Below are 23,598 nucleotides of genomic sequence, written 5' to 3' on the forward strand. Positions count from 1 at the left end.
GTGTGTGTGTACACACACACTCCCCAAACAGCACAACCTGGCCTTGCAACAGCCTTGGGACCCACCTTTGAACTTCATTCATACTTATTTTTGAATGAGAACAACAAAAGGGTACATAGGATCCCACCCCTACCCTCAGAATCCATAACACCCCAGGGCACAGAGGATGGGGAAGGGGGAAGGGAGAGAAACAAAGTCCAGACAGCAACTAATGAGTGGGGGGGCAGGGAGGCTGGGGGAGTTCTCTGTTGCCCAACAGTGAGGCTGCGCTCCAAGAAAATCAATGCCACAGAGAAAGGGAGAAAGGGTCGAGAGGCCAGAGAAGCTGCGGCCCCAATAAGAACAAACAAGTAAATAAAAGGGAAATCGTAAAGAAATTACGTTCAGTTGGCCAGAGAAAACGAGAGCAGATTGCAAAAGGAATAGATTAAAAAAAAAAAAAAAAAAAAACATCCAGAGCACGGGGGTTGGGGGAGGGGAAGGGTGTGGAATGAGGAGAAAGGACCAGACTGTGAGAGGAGGGAAGCGGGAAGGGGACGGCGGCCCAAAGGATGCAACCGAAAGGCACCTGCTACGTTTGAGAACACGGTCGCCCCCTTCTCCTGCTTCCTGTCGACCGAGGCCCCCCGGAGAGTCAGAGTCGAGTCCAAGCTGGGAGCTGTCGGGGTCGCCGGGTGTGGCAGGCGCTCAGCGCCCCCGGAACCCTCTAAAGCGTCGCGAGGGACCCCGTCGGGCGGCGGCGGCCCCGGCTTAGAGCGGCGGCGGCGGCCCCGGACGCAGCAGGCGAACCAGGAGGCGCAGTCCTGGAAGATGAGCAGCCCCACCACGTTGACCGCTAGTCCCAGGGCGCCGACAATGAGGACCAGCTCCGGGTCATCGATGCGCTCGGGCCGGGCCAGACGCAACACGGCCTCCACGAAGATGGTGAAGCAGAGCGCCGTGAGAAAGACGGCGTTGCTCAGCGCGCCCACCACCTCGGCGCGCGCGTATCCGTACGTGGCGCCGAGGCCGCGGCGCTGGCGCCGGGCGATGTAGCCGGAGCCCAGGCCCACGCACAGCGAAATGAGGTCGGAGAGCATGTTGAAGGAGTCGGACAGCAGCGCGATGGAGTTACCCAGGTAGCCCGACACCAGCTCAGCCACGAAGAAGCCCACGGTGAGCACGAGCATGAAGATGAGCCGACATGTCTTGCCGGAGTAGCGGCCCATGGTGACGGCGGCCGGCGGCTAGCGGGACCCCCGCAAGCCGGGGCCGGGGCCGCAGCAACAGGTGGGGGCGCGGCGCGGTGCGGGCTGCGAGAAGCCTGGCACCGCCTTCCTGGCTGCCGCGCCCGCGCTGCCCTGCGCTCTTTATGAGGCGAGGCATAGCGCCCCCAGCCTCGGCGAGCCCAGAGTCTAAGGGAGTGGCCGACGGCGCGGCAGTATCTGAGGCGCCCTGGCACCACCTCTACGGCCCAGGCCCGACATGGCAGATGGCCAAGGGCCAATGTCCTTAGGTCGGGGACCGAACCTGGGAAGCCATGGAGCGAATCAGGATGTTAGTGCTCGCGGACCCGCTTGCGCCCAGCCCTGAGCACGGAACATTTCCTAGGTGACACTCGCTCAGTGACCAGCACTCTGTGGGTGTGTTCGCTGTGGCGGACGTGGACAGCTTCACGCTGGTTGTAGTTCACACCTCGTGTTAACCTGGTGCACCATGTCAAAGGTTCAGCGGACCTACCCTGCCCCTGTGGGTGCGCCCTACTTCACACCTCGTTAAACATGAGCTCATCCCACACTGTGTGCTCACCTTCCACTGCCACTCGTGGCAATGGCGTTTTCATAGTTCCCGCTTCCTCCCAGGCCTCAGGATGGGCTGTTTCCATTGCCCCCTCTAGGCCACGTGTCATTTCTGCTCCGCTTCCAGTCTGTACCTCCCTGAGCTGGTGAACCTGGCAGGCCAACTTCAGGAATCCGGAGACCATACTTTGGGGAGTGTGGGCTGCTGCTCCGCACTCAAAGGCCGGGCTGTGCTGCAGTAGACACAAGTTCTTTGGCTACCAGAGCAGCCAGGCTGGCCCCTTCTGTGTACGTGTTTGGCGTCAGCATATTCTGCTGTCAGCCGCTGTGTCCCTGACAGCATGCCCTTACAATCATGGTCCAATCGCCTGACCTCTCTGTAAAGATCTGTTCTGAGTAAAGACTCTCCTGTTGACGCAGGCTTTGTTCCAAGGAAAAGTTATCCAGAAGGGAACTGGCTCCAGGACAATGGGAGATGCTAATGAGCAGACCCTGAGGAGTGTTGTTGGCTGTAGATCAGTTCAGGATGCTGTTGGGGGAGCCTTGTGGGTTTTGTCTACCTCTGTACTCATTTTACAAAGGGTTAAACTGATAAATTCGGTCATCTCTAGTGTCCTTCCTCCATCCCTAATCCCTGAAGTTTCAAAGCCATTGCTAATACACACACACACACACACACACACACACACACACACACATCTGTTCTTGGCTTGAAAATGAATAAAGCATTTTACTTAAAATAAGCCACAGAACCCATTAGCAGAATACTCTGGTTTCTAGCCCTAACCACTGTCTGATCCTTATCAAACATAACCTGCCTTCTAACAACCCTTGGGGACTCATAACAGTTGTGCTAAAGCCCTTGTGACCTAAGGAGCTTGCCTTCCGCCAGATGAGCCTCCACACTGGGGACGCCTATGAAACGTCCCTTTTTCATCCCCGAGGAAAATACCCCTACCCTGAGGACTTGCAGAAGTTGATCATTCCAAGTAGTCTCTAAAAATTAATGTAAAAAGGGCCACTCTTGTAGAAGAAGGAAGAAGAGAGAAACTGTGGAGTTGGACACTCTGCTTAATCACCTGGGTCTAAAATGGGAATGGTAATAATAATAATAATAATAATAATAATAATATAGTGAGGAGTAAATGAGTTAAGATGTGAAAGCACTTACAACAGTGCCTGGCACAATGAAGTTCCCAATAAGCATTGGCTACTGTTACCACCATTAGCATCACTGTTAGCACTACAACACTTGTGAGTAGAATCACTGGTGAAGAGTGTAGAACACACACTAAGGAGATGCAAATGGACACTGTTGCCTTCCCAGTGTCTGGGTTGTGCTGTCTTCAAATGTGGGACCTCTGAAACATTCCACATGTGACAAACAAAGCAATCAACGTAAGAGAGGGAGGCCTAATAATTCACCCAGTAGGGTTATTCAATTCCTTCTTAATTGTGTGTTTGTCAGCTGGCATGGATTGGCTCATGCCTCGCTGGGTGGGTCACAAAGATTAGTTTTACTCCTCACCATGGTGCTGAGGATTTTCCTGCACACCCCCCCCCCAAAAAAAAAAAAAAAATGTTCTGCACCTAAAATGTTGACATATATCTTGTTAGAGTTACAAGCCAGTCTGGTTTATCCTAAAATCTGCCAAGATCAGCAAAATTTTACTTCAACACAACAACTGGCTAAATACTAAGATGAAATGGACACGAAACAGCTGAATGGTGCCTTATGGCCATTTTAAGGTATAGAGCAGCCGGTCCTGTATATGAACTAAATTGAAATGTCAATGAGCTAATCATAGGTTGTGGCTAGGACTTGTTTTCCTTTTTTTTTTTTTTTTTTTTTTTCTTTTTAATACACTGGTTACTCAAAACCATGTCAATTCCATAACATTGCAAATTGCTGTTGATGTTATATTGGGACTCTTAATTGACTGTGATGATATTCTGCCAGCTCAAACTTCAGACCAGAAAAGGTCTCCCCAAGAAACTGTTCAACCAATCTGGACAATAAGTAGCTGGACTCTATGCTTGGTATATGTTTGCAATGAAAGAATCTTGATTGAATTTGAACTGTAATACTGCATCAAGGTGGAGGAATCCACCGGGGGGAGGGGAGGGGGAGGGAGGGGGGGATTCCCAGAGCCTATGAAACTGTCACATAATGCAAAATAATTAACAATAAAAAAAAAAAAAAAAAAAAAAATTGTGTGTTTGTCATTCACAACTGAAAGAAACAAGTGTGAAACTGGCAGGTGTGTATCACAGATATCTGATGTCCTTGTCCTAACCAGTAGCAGGTAATAAGAACTGTGCCAAAGTCTCAGGAGCATGCTCTATGAAACTAGAAAGCCAGAGGCTGAGGAAGCACAGGATGAAGCTACAAGAGTTCGAGGTCCCTTGAGTTTAAGAAAAGATCAGTGTTGCCTGATGGTGGCAGCAAAATGCTGCCAAAACCCAACTGACATAGATACAGGTATGCTCTGAGTTGGTTGACAGACTTTACAAAATTGATGTTTCCCTAGCTTTGGTTGATTGAGCTCTTACTTGTCCCAACCTTATGTTGAGTGCTTTACAGGCAATATCTCATTTCAACCTTTCAATAAACCCATAAAAAGAAGTATAATTTTATGGGTGGAGAACCTGAAACTCAGATGTTTAGTCACCTGCCCAAGGTTGCGCGATCAGTGAGTAACAGATATGCCATCTGATCTAGGCATCCAACCCTTCATCTTATATTCTTTGCCCCCACATTAGAGTAGGTCAATCTTTTTTTTAAATGAATGTGCTTTTTTGTTGTTGTTTTCAAGATTTAATCTTTGAAAAGCAGAGCAATAGTGTGAGAGAATGATGTTCCATCTGTTGGTTCATTCCCCAAATGACTGCAACAGCTAGGTCTAAACCAGGTGGGAGCCAGGAGCCAGGAGCTCTGTCCAGGCCACCATGTTAGTGGTAGGACCCCAAGCACTTGGGCCATCCTCTGCTGCTTCCTCAGGCACATCAGCAGGGAGCTAATTGATCAGATTAAACACTTTTATTCTAACCAAGGGATTTTTAAAAATTGGTTACATTGCATTATGTGACACAGTTTTATAGGCACTGGGATTTCCCCCACCCCTCTCCACCCCCCCCCAAGGTGGATTCCTCCACCTTGTTGCATTACCGCAGTTCAAATTCAGTTAAGATTCTTTCATTGCAAGCATCTACCAAGCATAAAGTCCAGCATCTTATTGTCCAGATAAGTTCAATGGCTTGTTGGGGAGACCATCTCTGGTCTGAAGGTAGAGCCGGCAGAGTATCATCCCGATCAATTAAAAGCCCCAACATAACATCGGTAGCAATTTATAATGTTATGGAATTAATTGACATAGTATTGAGTAACCAATATGTTAAAAGAGGAAAAAAAGAATGCAAGCTCTGAACCTTATCCTGTGACTTCTTCATTGACATTTCAATTTTAGTTTATACACAACCGGATTCTATACACCTTAAAATGGCTATAGATTACTATTCAGCTGTCTCATGTCTGTTTTTATTTTAGTATTTAGCAGTTTATAGCGTTGAAGCATGATTTTGCTGAACCTGGCTGTTTTTCAGGTAGTCCAACTCTATAACTCTAACAAGACATATGTCAACAGTTTAGGTGCAGAACAGTTTTAGGAGGGGTGTGCAGAGAAATCTTCAATACCCTAGTGAGGAGTAACTAATCTTTGTGTCCCACCCAGTGAGGTATAAGTGCATCCCCGCTGACTGTTTCCTGTTTGATTATAAGCTTTCCTTGTTGTTCTCTATCTATTCTAGATTTTTTTGTTTGTTTGTTTTGAGGGGTTTCTGGAGCGATCCTGATGGTCATTGCAAGAGAGGGTAGGGACCCAAAGTCGGAACCAGGCAGGGACCAGAGAAAGCTCTTCTCCCTAGTCCCAAAGGAAGTTTTACTGTTTTTCTGTTTCTGCTGACTGCTCAGGATTCCTGGTTGTCGTTCCAATGATCTTGGATCCTGCAAGGCAGGATTTGGACTTCTTCCATCCCATGTGGTAGATCCAAATGGGGGTGGATGACCTCAGAGTTCTTGGCCTCCAAAGGCACTCCAATTCCCCGTGGTCTCCTTGGCAGTTGGGATGTAATCCTTTAACCAAGGGATTTTTAAAATTCATTTTTATTGGTGTCAGACTTGATACGCTACAATTCATAGATTCTGAGATATCATACTAAAAAAAAGTCCTATACACAAAAAAGTTTTTGTGTACCCAGAAATTAACAGAAGATTGTGTTTTCTAGTCAGTGAGAGAGCACTGGCTTGTGTCCATTTTGGGTTCTAATGACATCTTGCCCACAGCATCACTTTCATAGGCAGGAGAAGGGGACTTTTATTCCCAACAGCAAGCTTTCAGATGTTACATTCGTCATCAGAAACTGGAGGTTTCTCCCTAGTTACCAGCTCTGAACATGCAGCCCCAAAACAATGAGATGGCTCCAAGAGAGGAAGTCCCTTCCTCAGGTAGCTGAGGAAACTTGTGAGTCAAGTGAGTTCTTCCCTGGTGAATTTATGCAGTGCTGTGTGTATATTTCTCGCAATTTGGGTGCAGAGGTACTTTTTCTGCCCTAAATGTATTTGTCCTTAACATTTTTCAGAATTTAAGGAAATTTCAAAAAGTTCATTGAAAAATGGAATTAAATGGTGCAAAAAAAAAACCTATAAATCCCTGCATAGTTTGTTCACAATACATATTTTTCATGAACTTTTCCCCTTGCACATATCACATTGAATGTAAGAGATTCTTGACTTCACATTCTTTTTGTAATGCTAGAATTATGAGATAAAAAGAAGCTAAAAGGTAGCTAGTGGAACCAACATAATGGTATAATCCTTCAACCTGCAGAGTTGACATTCCATATGGGCACCAGTTCTAGTCCCAGCTGCTCCACTTGTAATACAGCCCTATGCTAATAGGAAAGCAGTTGACAGTGGTCCAAGGCCTTGGGCCCCAGCACCCACTTAGGAGACTCGGAAGAAGCTCTTGACTCCCAGCTTCAGACAGGTCTAGCTATGGCCATTGCTATTGGGGGAGTGAACCAGTGGATGGAATATTTTCTCTCTCTCTCTTTCTCTCTCTTTCTCTCTCTCTCTCCCTCCCTCCCTCCCTCCCTCCCTCCCTACTCCACCCCTCTTCCTCTATCTGTAACTCTGATTTTCAAGTGAAGTCAATAAATCTTTAATAAAGTGATCAGTACCATCTGAAACAGGTTGTGGACAACAGAAATTATAGCACTGATATTAAAAAAAAGTAGCACTAACGTGAATATAGGTCTGTACCCAACAGTTTCCAAGTTTCCCTGCCTAAAGTCTGTTCTTGTGACCAAAAAATATGTCGGCTTCTAGTGCTGTGCCTGGAAGTGATGAGAACACAAGCCCTCCAGTAACATCATATGGCCACAACCTGCTTGTTGAGAAAATCCCAGCCCCTAGAGGGTTTTGAATTGTACACTCATTTTGGGAAACTGTGGAGGGCAGACAAGCATAGCAGTTAATAATTTGAGCTCTGGAGTCAGATAGTAGAACTAAACTCAAGCCCTGCTCTTCACTTGCAGGTACCCTATGACCTTGGACAAGTTCTTACAACAGTCTACATGAGACCTAGAAATTGAACACTGTGTTTGTAACCAACAGTGGCTGAAATATATCAGCTAGGGTTTGAGATGGCCTGGAACCCGCTCTAGGCTTGCTCCTGGGAAGACATCGTGTCTCTAGTGATAGGCATGTCACCTATGGTGAACCTATTATAGTTACTCATCTTCTAGCCACAATGAGGATTTCAGTTTCAGTTCAAGAAACAGGCACTTGGTCCAACCTGAGCCAGAATTCTTCCCCTGAAATTGTCAAGATCTGGTACAGAAAGAGGTTCGGTTTCCTGTCTGGTCACTAAGCTATGAATATGTGACTGTGTGACCTTCTGACCAACTTTCTATAATCTGTTTCTAAGACGGGAACAGACAGAAATAAGCATCAGTGAAAGGAAATCTCAAGTAGAATTCAAGTCTCTGGTTCATCTCAATAGTGTGAGCTGACAAAATTTCCCCTTTTGCCTAAGCAAGTGCAAGTTGGGTTTGTGTCACAACTAGACATTTCTAATCAAAAGAAGGTTAGAAAACAAGTCTTATGGAAATGCAAAGAATGGCTTTCTCCTCTACATTCAAGACTCAGAAAAAATATAAATTTAACCTTTAAAATATTACAGATTCAGACTGACCGTTATTTACTTTCATTCCTTATCAGTGATAGAAGAATTATTTTTGTTATATTTCTTTACTCTCCATGTGGAGAGAAAATAAACTCTTTAAAAAGTCATTTCATTATTTTCCCATTCTCCCTCTGCTTCATTACACCATTGAAAAGATTCTGTCAGTGATGACCATGGCTTTCCCACGTCCAAAGACGTTGGTTTTCTGTGCTTATCTCACTGGAATTCTCAACAAGATATTTTACTGAAGAGCTTGCTTTCCTTCTTGAAACACTCTTTTCTTTACACTGTTGAACACTGTGTCCTCCTGCTTTTCCTTGTGTCTCATTGGTAGTTCTCTCTCCTCTTCTAGATCTTTAAATGTCACTCTCTGTGTCTTGCTTTGGGTGATCTCACCTAGTCCTGTTGCTCTAAAGCTATATTTCAGATGGACTCCAAGTATACTAGCAAACTTCAAAAATTCATGGTCAAGTAGAATTAAACGATGAGTTTAGTTTAGTGCAAAAATAAATGTAAAATCCATGTATATTTTTTCTGTGATATGCATTCCTATGTGCTTTTAGAAGTGAGCCATGTATGTCTCTGCGGTGGACTTTGTTAAACAGCACCATCAGGCCTACTCTCCATCTCCCCCTGGACATCTAACAAGTATTACAAACACCTCCACTCATCTTTCAGAGTTGCTAACACCAGCATCAACCCATTTGATCAGGCTGAAAGCCAAGGATCACCCTTAATTCGTGCCTGTCCCTCATCCCTCAACTCAAATTGCCAACAGATACAGTTCACTGTGCTTCTGAAATGTATCCCTGTTCAGCATTTGCCTTCATTTATCTCCCTGCCTCAACAGTATCTGCCCTCTCCCTTGCTAGTTATGGACTCTCCTCCCAGACTTTCACCCACTGCATTCTTCCCCCAGCAACCAAAACAATCAGTTATTCTTTTTAATTTTTTTTTAGAGTGACACACTTAAAAAACAAGCTTTAAAAACAATTGATTTGTTGAGCTCAGCACAATGACTCATTAGTTAATTCTCCCCTTGCAAGCACCAGCATCGCATATGGTTGCTGGTTTGTGTCCCAGCTGCTCCACTTTCTGTCCAGCTCCCTGCTTGTGGCCTGGGAAAGCAGAAGAAGATGGACCAAAGCCACGAGTTCTTGAACTCATGTGGGAAGCCCAGAGGAAGCTCTTGGCTCCTGGCTTTGGATCAGCTCAGCTCTGGCTGTTGCAGTCATTTGGGGAATGAACCAGTGAATGGAAGATCTTTCTCTCTGTCTCTCCTTCTCTCTGTAAACCTGCCTTTGCAATAAAAATAAAACAAATCTAAAAAACAAAGATTGACTTACTGATTTGAAAGAGTTACAGAGAGAGAACAGTTAGAAAGATCTTCTATTCAATGATTCACTCCCAAAGTGGCCACAATGATTAGGGCTGGTTCAGACCAAAACCAGGAGGGAGGAGTTGGGAGCTGTTTCCAGCTCTTCCATGTTGGTGCCAGGCATATAAGGACTTGGGCCACCTTCTGCTGCTTTTCCAGACTCATTAGCAAGGAGCTAGATCGGAAGTGGGGTACTTGGGGGCCTGATACAGTAGTCTAGTGGCTAAAGTCCTTGCCTTGAACATGCTAGGATCCCATATGGGCGCCAGTTCTAATCCCAGCAGCCCAGCTTCCCATCCAGCTCCCTGCTTGTGACCTGGGAAAGCAGTTGAGGATGGCCCAAAGCCTTGGGATCCTGCACCTATGTGGGAGACCCATAAGATGCTCCTGGCTCCTGGCTTCAGATTGGCTCAACTCCAGCCATTGCAGCCACTTAGGGATTGATTCATCAGATGGAAGATCTTCCTCTCTGTCTTTCCACCTCTCTGTATATCCAGCTTTCTAATAAAAAAATAAAATAAGTCCTTTTAAAAAATGGGGTACCTGGGACTCAAACTAACATACCCATATGGGATGCCAGTGCTGCAGGCAGCAGCTTAACTTACTGTGTCACAGAGCTGGCCCCAGAGCCATCACTTTTTAGAGGCATGTCTGGAGCCAGCACCATGGTTTAGTGAATGAAGCCTCTGCAGTGTGCGCATCTCATGTGAACGCTGGTTCAAGCATTCATCTACACTAGTTCTGATCAAGTTCCCTGCTGATGTACCTGGAAAAGCAGTGAAAGATGGTTCAGGTCCTTGGGCCCCTGCACCCATGTGAAGACTGAGAGGAAGCTCCAGGCTTCTGGCTTCAGACCAACCCAGACCACTGGGGAGTGAACCAATGAATGGATGGAGGATCACTCTCCTCTGTCTCTCCTCTCTCTGCTTCAGTGTGTCTTTCAATAAATAAATAAATATTTAAACATGCATGTCTGAGCACAGATGGCTGTACAAAGGGTTAAGCCATCATTTGGGATGGCCTCATTCCATCTGTGAATGCTGATTGGAGTCCTGACTCCTCTGCTTCCAGTCCAGCTTCCTGCCAAGGTACCTGGGAGGGAAGAGGATGACAGCCATGTACTTGTGGGAGATCTACATGGAGATGCTGACCTGTGACCTCAACCTGACCTGACCCCAGCTGTTAGGGCCATGTGGGGAGTGAGACAGTGGATGAGAGAACGCTCTCTTCTCTCTCTTCCAAACCTCTGCCATCTGCTTTTCAAATAAATAAACCTTAAAAGATTAAAGTTAAATGTGTGTCTGATTATGAAACTCCCCTGTTTAAAACCCTTCACTATTGCTTCCACAAAAGCCAAAACTCTACCCTATTGTAACCTGTCCCATATCTGTTTTCCCTTTTCTTTTAGCCACTGAACATTGGTTTTTAGTTTAGTATATTACTGAGCACCCCCTTCATTATTTTGTTGCTCAACTGAATATTACAATTTCCTTCTTTTCTGGCACTTGTTGCAGCCATGTGACTTAGTGTGGACCATAAAGCTGTAAATAGAAATACCATGGGATATTTTTTTCTATTTACTTTTGGAATTCTTTCCTTATCCTTGAGACAGAGACTTGTACAGAATACCTATTTTAATTATTTGATGTCAGTTTTCCCTTCTGCTGTGTGGACTTTTATATTTATTTTGTTCATAAAAGTTCTTCTATGAAATCTTTATTTTTGCTGGCACACAGTCTACCTTCTACCCTAGTAAACAGCTAGAATGGATTTGTTCCAAGTCCACTGTTTGCTGTTCTTTCTTCCTTTTTGCTTTAAATGTCCTGGACGATTTCATGAGCCTCCCTTCCATATCATTGATTGTTTTCTTTTTCTTTTTTTAAAAGGATTTTTTTTTTTTATTGGAAGGGCAGATATACAGAGAGGAGGAGAGACAGAGAGGAAGATCCTCTGTCCAATGGTTCACTCCCCAAGTGAGCCGAAACGGCTGTAGCTGAGCCAATCTGAAGCCAGGAGCCAGGGGCTCGTTCGGGTCTCCCACGCGGGTGCAGGGCCCCAAGGCTTTGGGTCGTCCTCGACTGCTTTCCCAGGCCACAAGCAGGGAGCTGGATGGGAAGCCGGGCTGCTGGGATTAGAACTGGCGCCCATATGGGATCCTGGCGCATTCAAGGTGAGGACTTTAACCACTACGCTATTGTGCCGGGCCCCACTGATTGTTTTCAATACTACATATTCTATGTCTCACTACTCCCCAGTGTGAGTTTCATTTCTGTAATGTTTTGTTATCTTTGGTCTCTTTCCCCATCTGAATTGTTTGTATTAATTGTTTAATCTGAAAAAGTATTCTGTTTCCTGATAATTTTGATTCTCCCATGTAGTTTTTTCAGCTGCCTTTTTGCAGATTCCATTTTTTAAACACTTTCTTTACAGTAGCTCTGTGTAGTTCCCTGTTGGACCTTTGTTGTTTATTACGCCTCTTTGGGTGGGGCACGTGTATTCAAGTGTGCTATGCGTATGGGAAGGGATAGGGGCGTGACGTAAGACATAGTATCTGGTAACTGCAGATTAGCTCTTGCTGCCTTTGAACTTCTTCACCAAATATACTCCTCCCCACTGAGATAAACAGGTCACCCTGACAGGTAAATTACATGGCTCTCATCAGAACTAATCAGTTCACAGTTTTATTCATTATGAGCACTCTACTACCCAAGAAGTATCTTGCATGAGGCCACCTCCTTACGTACGTCACTCTTGACATTCTCCTGACTTCCCAGCAACAAGATCACTTTTGAGTAAACTTGGAAGAAAGAGAGGAACATGCTTTGCTAACCTTTCCTGGGATTTCTTTGTCAGATCTGCCATCCCACAGAGGTCTGTGGGCTCTGTCCTATCTGGGACTAGGTAGGTGAGTCAGTTGGAAGCTGTTTGCTACCACACATCTAAGCCATATCCTTTGATATCTGTAATTAAGTTGAAATTTCATATTCAACTCTCATCTATAGGTTGTCTTCCCATTGCTTCCAAACATAGGAGCATAACAAAGAATGCTGAGTGATCAGGAACTTTGAGAAGGATAATGATGAATATCTAGGGGTCAGAGTGACACTTGGATAGTGAGCTTCCAGGAAAGCCACGGCAAGAGCTGTCAAGTGTAAATGCTCTTGTAGGGGAGAGCCAGGCACTGTTTGGACCTCAGCAAGTTATGTAGCAGCCTACTACCTAGATATACACACACACATAACAAGATAAAGAGAATACCTTTTTATTGGTTCCCTCTCCAAATACCTACAATTACTGCAACTGGGCCTGGCTAGAGCCTGGAGTTGGAAATTCAATCCAATTCTGTCCTACATGAATGGCAGGGAACTAATTATTCAACCAGTACCTGCTGCTTCCCACAATCTGTTAGCAGGAAGCTGGAATCAGAAAATAGAGTCAAGAATTGAATGCAGGTACTTCCATGTGAGATAGGAGAATTTTAACTAGCAGCTCAACCACTAGGCCAAATGTGCAGCTGTGTAAGTTAATTTTTAATGCTGGGTTTGAGTATATGCTTCAATCCTATGGTGCAAAGAAAATTAGAGGGAAACTAATTTGCTTTCAGAAAATATTGGCAGATTGAGCAATAGGAACAGCAAGTTTTTCTAAAGCTACAAAGATGCAAAAAAGAAAAGGAAATGGACACACATCAAAATATTCTTAAACTGGGGAATGAAATTAGATTAAATTAGGGACTGGGAGTCAAAGAAAGCTGTTAGAGGCGAGGTTTCAGACAGCCAAGGGATCTTGAACACACTTCCTTTCCCTCCTTCCCCTCAGAGAAAAACCAATGCAGACAGTGCGGGAAGTCAGCTCTTCAGGCACCCCTGGGCCAGGCCTGTCCTGTCACTGTATATTGGGTGAGTGGGGGGAAATTCATTTGTTTCTTTAGTTCAAAGATCTTCACATCCATGGGAAGGTGCTCAAGGAACTGTGCTGCAGTAACTATCCCAGAGGACCCGGTTAAAATAAACTTGGAGCTGATGCCATATGGATAGGATGCTAGGGGCGTGGGAGAGAGGTTGAGTGTGTTTTGCATATGAAAGGGAAGTAGTGTTGTGACCAGAGGACAAACTGTGCAGGTGGGTTTTTTTGGTTTTTCCCAGGACACCTTCATAACTCTACTGCACATGTTCTATATGACCTTGATGTTCCCTCCATCCAAAGGGAAAGGTCTCTGGTCTTGAAATTGCTTCTATCTTGTCACTACTTGTAATCCACAGACTGAGCCAGGAAAGGTGATGAAGCTTATATTTTGCTTACTTTTAGAATCACTCACGTGTGAAACCCTGAGCCATCACATTAGATGGCCAGAAGCTACACTAGTGTGAGGAAGCCAAAGACACACAGAGAGGTCACATGTGTGATGGGGTCAGCAGTGCTGGATGGTGAGACCTTCCAGCCCAGGTGCCAGATACGTGAGTCAATGACCCAGCATCAAGCCACCTGATCCATCAAGTCACCACATCTGCCAAGTCACCCCCCAGTCATCAGGCAACCCCAATCTCTGAGTCTTCCTGGAAGCGACCTCAGAAATCGTGAAAGGAAATCAGTTCTTCCCACTGTGTTCTTTTTAAATTCTAACCCACACAATCCCTGAGAATAAATGATCATTGCTTTATGCAGTACATTTCAGGTGACTGATACACAGTATCTGGAAAACAGAATAACCACATGAAGTGTCTACTATTTGGAAATACTTGCAAGGGCAAGCTGAGGAAGTCTAGCATGGAACAGGTAAGGTATTATCCGATAAGATACAAAACAAAACAGTTGCTATTGCACAGAGGTTTCCTATTTCCTGAATAAGCAGGTTAAGAAACAGAATCAGGAATTTAAAGACAGGCACAAGGAGGTGATAACATCCTGAGGGAGGTTGAGAAAAGGCAAGAAGTTAGTCCAGGCCTGGGGTTTGGTTTGGTTGGAAAATGCCTGTTGAGTGAGATTATCCAACTGAGAGAGGTGAGAGTTGACAAGCTTTGTTTGGACCACTGTCGCTTTTTGGCAGAGCCATAAAGCACTGACTTCATTTCTCTCTGTGTGATAAAATTAAAAAAAAAAACACTGAAAACAATGACAAAATCAAAAGAAAAAAGTCCAAATAAATGTCAGCCATACATGTAAAGAAAAAGAATAAATTTAAAAAGACTTGATGAAACTATTAATGATCCAACAGCCTTCCTGAGAAGAGTTGGAGAGACACAGATGGGACTTGAACTCCAGAACTGGCACCCATATGGGATTCCAGCGCATTCAAGGCAAGAACTTCAGCAACTAGGCTATCATGCCAGGCCCAAAGATATTTATTTTTAATGTCTTCCTCATTAGCTAGTATTAGGAGAGGATTTATATGTGGAACATTTTTATCTTGCTGATATTAAGTTATTAGGAAATCTTGAGGGGCAGCATTGTCGCACAGGAGGTTAAACAATGATTGCAACACTCACATCCCATATTGTAGTGCCAATTATAACCCTAGCTGCTCTGCTTCCAATCCAGCTCCCTAATAATGAGCTTGGAGGGCAGTGGAAAATGGTCTGAGAGCTTGTGATCCTCCACTCATGTGGGAGATCCACAAGTTTTTGGATTCGTCTTCAGACTGACTCAGCTTTGACTGTTAAGGCCGTTTGGGGAGTAAATCAACAGATGGAAGAACCCTCCCTTTGCGTCTCCCTCTCTTTTTGTTTCTGTGGCTATCAAAGAAGTTTTTTCTAAGGTTATAGGCCATGATAAAATATTTTTAAACTGTCTTGATGCTATCACTTATGTCACGTAGAGTCTGTAGTGAGCAATCCTGAGAGTCTGTGAGGCTCCGAGTTACTTTAAGTAATAAAGTTACTGTTCTAGGCCATTTGTGTCACTGGTCAGTGTCTGCATTGCCAAACACAGATCCTAAGAGTGAGCACCCAGAGGTGCCAAGTCTTTGGAAATGCAGCATGACTGTCCTTCTAGGGGAGCTGCAAACAAAGGGAACAGAAAGCTGGAGAGATCAGGAGAGGCCCCAGCCCTCTGGTCACGGGTTTCCATGAGGCTTCCACTAGCAGAGTAGTCCCTATGAAATAGCTTTCATTTCCTCCCCAAAACCCAACATGCAAGGTCTCTCTTGGGGCAGTAGAGTCTGCTTTTGGATGGAAATTCCATCCCTCCCGGGGCCAACTCCATCGAACTGCCTGCCCATAGGGAACTTACCTTTCTCCTCTTTCCAGGCCTTTCTCTGCTTCTCCAGATACTGATTCTGCCTATAAAAGGATGGATATATTTACTCCTGAGATAAGCGATAGGAAGCCGACTGTGGGGCTGAAACACATTCTCCAATTCAGCTTTTATTGAAAACTGAGCTACTGTTTTTATCCCTTATTTCTCAACTTGCTCTAAACTCATGAGTGGAAATCACTCACTGGCACCGGAAGTCTCGGCTCTGTTGTCAGGGAGGTCCTGGGGTCCACGTGGTCTCCATGGAGAGGCTGCCTGCTCACAGGCCTGCAAGATTTATGTCTCTCACTGTGGACTAGAGTTCTCTGCTGAGAATATACTCCTGTACCCAAGCCTCACTGCCCCCACCCCTGCTTCTTTGTATTTATTGGAGCAGGAGATATTGGAATAAGGCTGCATGTTATGCATACATTTTAAAATATCTATTTATTCATTTAAAAGGCAGTTATAGAGGGGGAGAGAGAAGAGAGCTTATTTACGTACTGGTTCACTCTCCAAATGGCTGTAACAGCCAGAGTTGTGCCAGGCTGATGCCAGGATCTTCCTCAGGGTTTCCCATGTGGATAGAGGGACCAAAGCATTTCAACTATCCCCCATCACTTTTCCAGGCCATTAGAAGGGACCTTTTCGGGCCTGGTGCGATAGCGTAGTGGTTAAAGTCTTCGCCTTGCACGTGCCAGGATCCCATATGGGCGCTGGTTCTAATCCCGGCGGCCCCATTTCCCATCCAGCTCCCTGCTTGTGGCCTGGGAAAGCAGTCGAGGATGGCCCAAAGCCTTGGGACCCTGCACCCACGTGGGAGACCTGGAGGAGGTTCCAGGTTCCAGGTTCCTGGCTTCAGATCGGCACAGCACTGGGGAGTGAATCATCGGATGGAAAATCTTCCTCTCTGTCTCTCCTCTCTGTTTATCCGCCTTTCCAATAAAAATAAAATAAATCTTAAAAAAAAAGAAAATTACTTCTTCGGACTTCTCTTTAGATATCTTTCAGACACAGACAATAAATACCAAGGCATGGACTTTGGAAGAAATTCTCAGGAAAATGAGGCTCCGGATACTATTGCCTCATAAAAAAAAGATGGCAAAAGTGGCACCTGTCACAGTCATCAGACAGCCGTATACAGTGTTTTTCAAACTGCACCATGACTACCATTTCTACCAAAAGAGCAAGCAAAAAATAACAAATAAAATGTATGTATCTTATAAACATATGCCAAATTACAAATACAGAATAATAAGCGTACTTTCACTCACCTCCCTACAAAATTAAATTCATCAGTAAGAAACACAGGGATGTAATTATTCACTAGGCAGCACAATAGAGAAATGTTTAAAAGACCAGGTGTTCGGGTCAATGTTGTGGCACAGCAGCTTAAGCTACTGCTTACGCTGTCAACATACTATGTCAGAACAACAATGCAAGTTCTGGCTGCTCAACTTCCTAGCCAACTCCCTGCTAATGTGCCTGGGAAAGTAACAGAAGACCATTGAAGTGCTTGGGTCCTTGTCAGCCATGACCTAGCCCAGCCCCAGCCATTGAGCCATTTGAAAAGTAGATAAAAAATTCTCTCTCTTTTTGTGTGTGTGTGTCTGTGTCTTTATGCCCCTCTGCCTTTCAAACGAGTAAAATAAATCTTTGAAAAGAAAAAAGTGTCATGGAGAAGAGAAGTATGGAACTACAAAGTCCTGGTTCTCATGTAAACTTGGTGGGTTTAACCATAAAACACTGAATGTTTTAGTTTATTTGTCCCTTGGAAATAGGAGCCTCGTATATTGGATATGTTTGCTTTATTTTAATGAGTGGCATATTGACATTGTATTGTCATTCAAGAAGTTTAAATATGTCATTTTAGCAGTTTTAAGATATAATTAATGCCCTTCTAAAATGCTACCTTGATTACTGAATACAGAAGAAGGCAGAATTTATGAGAGCCCTTTGAAAAACACAGCCTCATGGAGGTATTGTCAGTGAAGAGAAAGCACAATGTTTCTTTAAAGTCGCTGTGATGATAGCTGAGATGAGGTTAAAATGGTTGAATATCTTTTCCAGGATCAGACACAGTGAATGAGGGAAGGTCCAAAACATGTATTTTCCAATTACGAGTCTCCTTTGGGTTCACCCTCGTAGGAATGCTGCTAACCGGTGACCAATGAGACTCAAGTTCTGTGTGGCTTTTAGGGCTAGTGATGCAGGAGCGTTGGACTAACAGCAATTACAGGGATGCTGGCAAAGGATATGGCTGTTGCCAATCTGTGGTTGTGAATGGGACAAAGGACTTGTCCATACAAGGATCTACTAATGTCTACTGCTTGTCTCTTCAGCACTTAGGCAGTCACTGCTAACCGCTACCATTGTTGTTCCCGTGAGTGTATGCCAAGCTCTGTGCTGAGCACTCTACCCAGAACATATAAATTCTTCCTAATAATATCCTGCTGAGACAGAGCTTCCTCCCTGTACAGCTCAAGAAGCTGAGATGTGCAAGGTCGCTCTAAGAAATCGGCATTCAACTGATGGCATAGCATATCGGTTTGCACTTTTTATGTTCTTTCACAGTTTTTACTAAACGGCTTTCCACTATGATGTTACTTTCTGTTGGTCAGACAGAGCGGAGTATTTAATTAAAAGGCGAACTCAGTGCTGTCATTTTTTATATCCTAACATTGACTACCTGCATGGTTGTGAATCTAACTCCAAAACTGTTTTCTAGAAAACAGAAATACAGAGCATTCCGCTGGCTGATTATCTAACACAGTTTGTCAGGTGTAGGTGGGCTGCTGTGGAAATTTTCCTCTCTCCGCTTACAGAGCCTAACAACTCACAGATGTCCACAAACACTTGTTTTTCCACCAAATCTCACTGAGATATCAGTCTACACAGCCTTAGCACGTGAGAAGAAAACTGCCAAGAACCAGGATCTGATCCATAGCTTTGTCCTTGAACATAGATTGATTTCACAAGTGTGAACTTGCCTGTATTTTTTTTAATCTTCCTTTACTCTTTCTATTGACTCTATAGCGGATTCAGAACTCCTTGCAGGGCAACCAGAGGTAAGGGAGTAGCAAACTTAGGAATGCATGGAAAGAGATAGAAGAGAATTAAGTGTCTACCATGGGTTAGGGACCATGAGCTGTGTGTGCGTTCTTTGCATGCAATCTATATGTGAAGACTAATCTTTGAAACCTGTGCTGGTGCTTGGGAAACAATGGTAGTCTCAAATGTATATGAAGTGAAAAGTAATAACTGGTGAGAATTAAGCATTATGCGTTTAAAATGGTAAGTATTGCAAATTCCCCGTCATTTCAATCCTGTCTCTCCACGAGGAAGAGGACTCAAGTAATCTATGGCTGGAAAACCTTTTCCTTCCAGATTGAGAAGTTGGTTCAGTCTTGCATTTGTAGCATTGTATCCACTACAGAGTAATTGCTAACTCGGGCAGAAGCAGCAAATTTCCCCTTGCATCTCCTAAAACTCTCAGAGCCTCCCCTACTTTGCTGAGCTCTAGATAACATTTCCTTTAAAGAGAACTTTAACTTGCTTTTGGCGGGCAAGGCCCCTACATTCTGTAGCACTAAATTTCACTAGAAGCTTGTGGAAGCTATTAATCCATCTCCCATAGCAAGGAGCAGACCCTGATGGCTGTGCTTTTACAACCTCTTGCCAGGTGGTTGGAGAAATATGTAAAAAGGGGAATTGAGAGGGCGGAGATAGAGGGCAAGCGAGTGAGCACACAATTTGGAACCAAAGTAATCTGAACTTAAATCCTCAGGAAAGGCACATTGTCAAAAAGTTAAAAGTTAGAAGAAAATATTTCATATGCAAATTTATCATTCATAAATTATATAAATGCAACCCTGATCTACCCTAGGTAGAAGATGCAAAATAGAGCAGAAGTCAAGTGGCCTGCACAGCATTAATTTTTTAAAAAGATTTATTTAATTTTTATTGGAAAATCAGATCTGCAGAGAGGACAGAAAGGTCTTCCGCTGGTTCACTTCCCAAATGGCTGTAATGGCCAGAGAGCAGCTGATCTAAAGCCAGGAGCCAGGAGCCACCTCTAGGTCTCGCATGTGGACACATGGCCCCAAGGCTTGGACCATTGTCTACTGGCTTCCCAAACCACATGCAGGGAGCTGGAAGGGAAGTGGAACAGCTGGGACATAAAGTGGTGCCTTACATGGAATCCTGGTGGTTGCAAGGTGAGGGTTTAGCCACTAAGCTACCACACCAGGTAGCATTACTTTGAGTATAAAATAAAGATCAATGTTCAGCCAGGTATCTGTCCTTGTACAAGATAACCAACAGTTCTAATATTTCAGTTCTGCAGAAAATTTAGGCTCAACATAATTTTAATGAACCTGTATACTTATAAAATAATATCATGGAAAGTAATAATAATTTTTTAAAAAGAAGTTAAGTGAGAGGTAGCCTAGCATTGAAGCCCCCTGCTAGGAGCATTCATGTCTCACAGCAGAGTGCCAGAGGTTCAGGTCCCAGCCCTGCCTCTAATCCAGCTTCCTGCCAGTGGCTTCTGGATGGCAGTCAAGACTCCAGGACTTGGATCCCCACCACCATGTCGTGTCCCTATTATCCTCTTGTAGCAATAAGTTAGAAGAACACAGTTCCGTGTAATAAAGAAGCATATTTTAGATGTTTTGTTGCCTTCCAAGATTGAATCTGATCTGGTGACAGATGATTCAATAAGTTTGACACCAATCTTAAGTGTCTTCTACAGATTCATAGATAAATCACTTTCAATCTTTTCCAGTGAAACAGATACAACCGAAAAGTTTAAGTGCAAATACTTTGACTCTACAAAGCGCTCTGTTTACAAGGTGATCTTCTTTATCTTTTCTCCCTGCATTTTGTATAGCATTCTTTGCATATATACCTGAGTAATTCAGTCTGACCATTATCTGATACTTTGCCCTTTATAAGTTGATTACGTACTCCAATACTATTTGAATATTTTTATGGAGATAGTAAAATAATATTTTTAAACTGGTTTCATTGTTAGAGTAAATGGTAAATAGATACTGGGGAGGGGATGAAAAGAGGTTAGAAAAGAAGCACCAACAAAGAGAAGAAATTCATTCTGCTGTTTTTCAACTAGAAAGGTAAATCTAGCCTGTAACAATCTGTGATCTACTTCCAAACAACTAGAAAGGAAGACTCCAAAGCTTCACAGCTCACAGAAATCATCAATGGGTATGGAGATGGAAACACTTGTTACTCTGATTTGATCATACCCTGTGCACCCGCACCAAATAATCACACTGTATACCATAAATCTGAAGCATCTTCAAAAAGCTTGTGGAATATGAATTATGAAAAGACTATGCATGGATCTCAAACTTTTTTGCACCAAAATAATCTTTGAACTCCATTTCCCACAAACTTTTTGTACCAATATTATAAGTCAACTTAAAAATATCTTAAAACTTCAGGATTGCCCTGTCACACATGGGTAGACAAGAGTGAGTGGTGTGGAGGAGACTTTTCAATACGACATTCACCTTTCCTCAAGTTGCTTCCGCTGGAACCAGCCACAGCCTTTGTGCCCTGTCTGTCTGAACACACCTTTTCATCCTCTGTGAGCATGAAAGAATAAGCCCTGTCCCCCAACATGCCTCTTCGCTCAGAAGGAACTTCGGACTGACAGCCACGCTTCTGACAAAGAGCCATTGTAAAGTCCCAGAGACAAGGGCAAGGGGTTCACCCACAAACAGGGCTCTCCAAAGCGAGCCAACAAGGGCCCCCTAAGATAGCACCTGCCAGGTCTCTCATCAGATTTACTGCCACTGTTTGAGGAGCTATTTACCTGTTTCAATCTCTTCCTGGGACCTGCGCTTTTTGCAGTAACAGCAGTCCAAGAAGATGATATAATTGAAAATATTGAATGCCAGGCCGATAACTCCAGCATAAAGAACCAGCAGTGCATTCTCTGTCTTCTGGGGCGTGATGTACCTTTTGATGGCTTCCACCAGGATGCTGAACATCAGAGCCATAGCAAAAACTGTATTGCCAAATGCTCCCACCACATCTGCCCGAAGAAAGCCATAGGTGCTCTTCCTGTGCTGTCTTATGTTGGCAGCCCTCACCCCAAACAGACCTATGAGTGTCGATAAAAATTGGGAGAAGACGGCAAAAGCATCAGAAGACAAGGAGAGAGAGTTGCCGATGGTGCCGATCGCCAGCTCCAACACGAAAAGGAAGACGCTCAGGACACACAGGAAGATCAAACGGAAGCTTCGCCCTGTGTATCGCCCCATGGTGGCTCTGGGCTCTGCTGCTCTGCTCTCTCGCCTGAGGAGGCTGAGCTCTCGGAGTAGCAAGTACTGATTTAGAGACTACCACTCCTGGGTTACTCTCCTCTCCAGCCTTTCAGTGCCTGTCATATTTTTGGAAATCATCTTTTATAGGCTGCCATCAAGCCATAAAACAGTTTCAAGGGCAATTAAACAAGAAAGGTCACATGAGCCGGGCTTTACCGACATGCAAGACACTGGCTTCATCCATGCCTTTGGATGTTTGTTTTTTTTCTCTGTGCTTAATTACACAAGTTAACAGCCTCTGTGTCTTTGAATCCTGGAGAAGCCCAGTAGTAGCTGTAGCCTTTCTGCCTTCCCAGATCCACATGCGCCGCAACGGCTGTGGTGAAATGAGTCAGTCAACATTTAAACCGAAAAAAATCAGGTCTTCCTAATGGCCCAGTAGTTGCATTGAGGTAATTTTTAAGTTTATTTAAGGAGCAGAGGCAGGGAAAGAGAGTGCACTCTCCCAGCTGCCAGTTTCATTCCTCCAACGCTGACAACAGCTGAGGCTAAAGCATGGCGAAGCTGGGAGCTGGATGTGCAGGTCTGTCTCCTGCGTGTGAGACGGGAATCCAATGAACTCATGCCCCGCCTGACTCCCAGATGTGCTTTAGGAGGAAGCTGGGGTCAGGGTCAATCAGGACTCGAACCCTGTTGCTATGATATGGGATGTGGGCACCTTAAATTCTAGATCACACACTCACCCCTATAAATAATTTTGAATGCCACTCACTGCAAGAAACAGATAATATAATATTCGAGGGGTCACTAACTCAAAGATTAGAGCCAAAGATGAAGTAACAGGGATTTTTCTACTGCTCTAACCACTGTCTTGTAATAAACAAGTGACCTAATTCCAGACATTCCATGAAAAAGATGAACATCCCTCTGGTTCACCTTTAAGTTGGAGGAATTTAGGAATTTGAGGAAGAAAGTCAAATAAAGATTTAACTTATATAAGGAAGTCTTTTTAGTTTGCTTTAAAAAAATTATTCATTTTTATTGGAAAGACAGATAAACAGAGAAGAGGAGAGACAGAGAGGAGCATTTTCCATACGATGGTTCACTCCCCAAGCGGCCGCAACGGCTGGAGCTGAGCCGATCTGTAGTCAGGAGCCAGGAACTTCCTCCAGGTCTCCCATGTAGGTGCAGAGTCCCAAAGCTTTGGGCTGTCCTCGACTGCATTCCCAGGCCACAAGCAGGGAGCTGGATGGGAAATGGGGCCTGCTGCGATTAGAAGTGGTGCCATATGGGTGCATTCAAGGCGAGGACTTTAACTACTACGCTATGGCAATGGGCTCTTTTAGTTTGCTTTTAAATAGATCTTCCCATCTGTTAAACATGGATAGCCCTTGAAGTCTAACCAGTACCCGATTATCTAAAAGGGCACCAACCTCTACTCTTTTAAGTAGCCTGCCTGTCAGTCTTTTAAAGAAACAGACTGAGGTCATTCTTAAAAAAAATCTTTTCTGTTCTTAAAGTGTGACGGTTGCTTCATCCATCAACTCTATTGACCATTTTGTCAATGACATCTAAGATATTTTGGGTGTTGGTGAAAGTGTTTCTGTCTACGAGTGAATTTGTGCATCTGAATCCTGAGTAGACCGACTCCTCCTGCATGGGTGGGCCTTGTG

At 44.3% G+C, this 23,598-nt stretch overlaps 1 protein-coding gene across 2 annotated transcripts in view; it reads right to left on the bottom strand.

Moving 5' to 3' along the window:
- The window catches only part of SLC30A10 (solute carrier family 30 member 10), a 33,956-nt gene extending 12,013 nt beyond the window's left edge, over positions 1-21,943 (bottom strand). The window contains exon 1 of one of the 2 annotated variants that reach the window (XM_036495258.2): positions 21,472-21,943. In XM_036495258.2, the coding sequence (XP_036351151.2) occupies positions 21,472-21,922 (451 nt within the window). In that variant the 5' untranslated portion in view covers positions 21,923-21,943. Of the gene's footprint in view, positions 1-568; positions 1,258-21,471 lie in introns of those variants that run through there. The other variant, XM_004578911.4, reaches the window with a different exon arrangement.
- Between the last annotated feature and the right edge of the window lie 1,655 nt (positions 21,944-23,598).

Source organism: Ochotona princeps, chromosome 10 (genome assembly GCF_030435755.1).
Source record: "Ochotona princeps isolate mOchPri1 chromosome 10, mOchPri1.hap1, whole genome shotgun sequence".
Lineage (NCBI taxonomy): Eukaryota > Metazoa > Chordata > Mammalia > Lagomorpha > Ochotonidae > Ochotona > Ochotona princeps.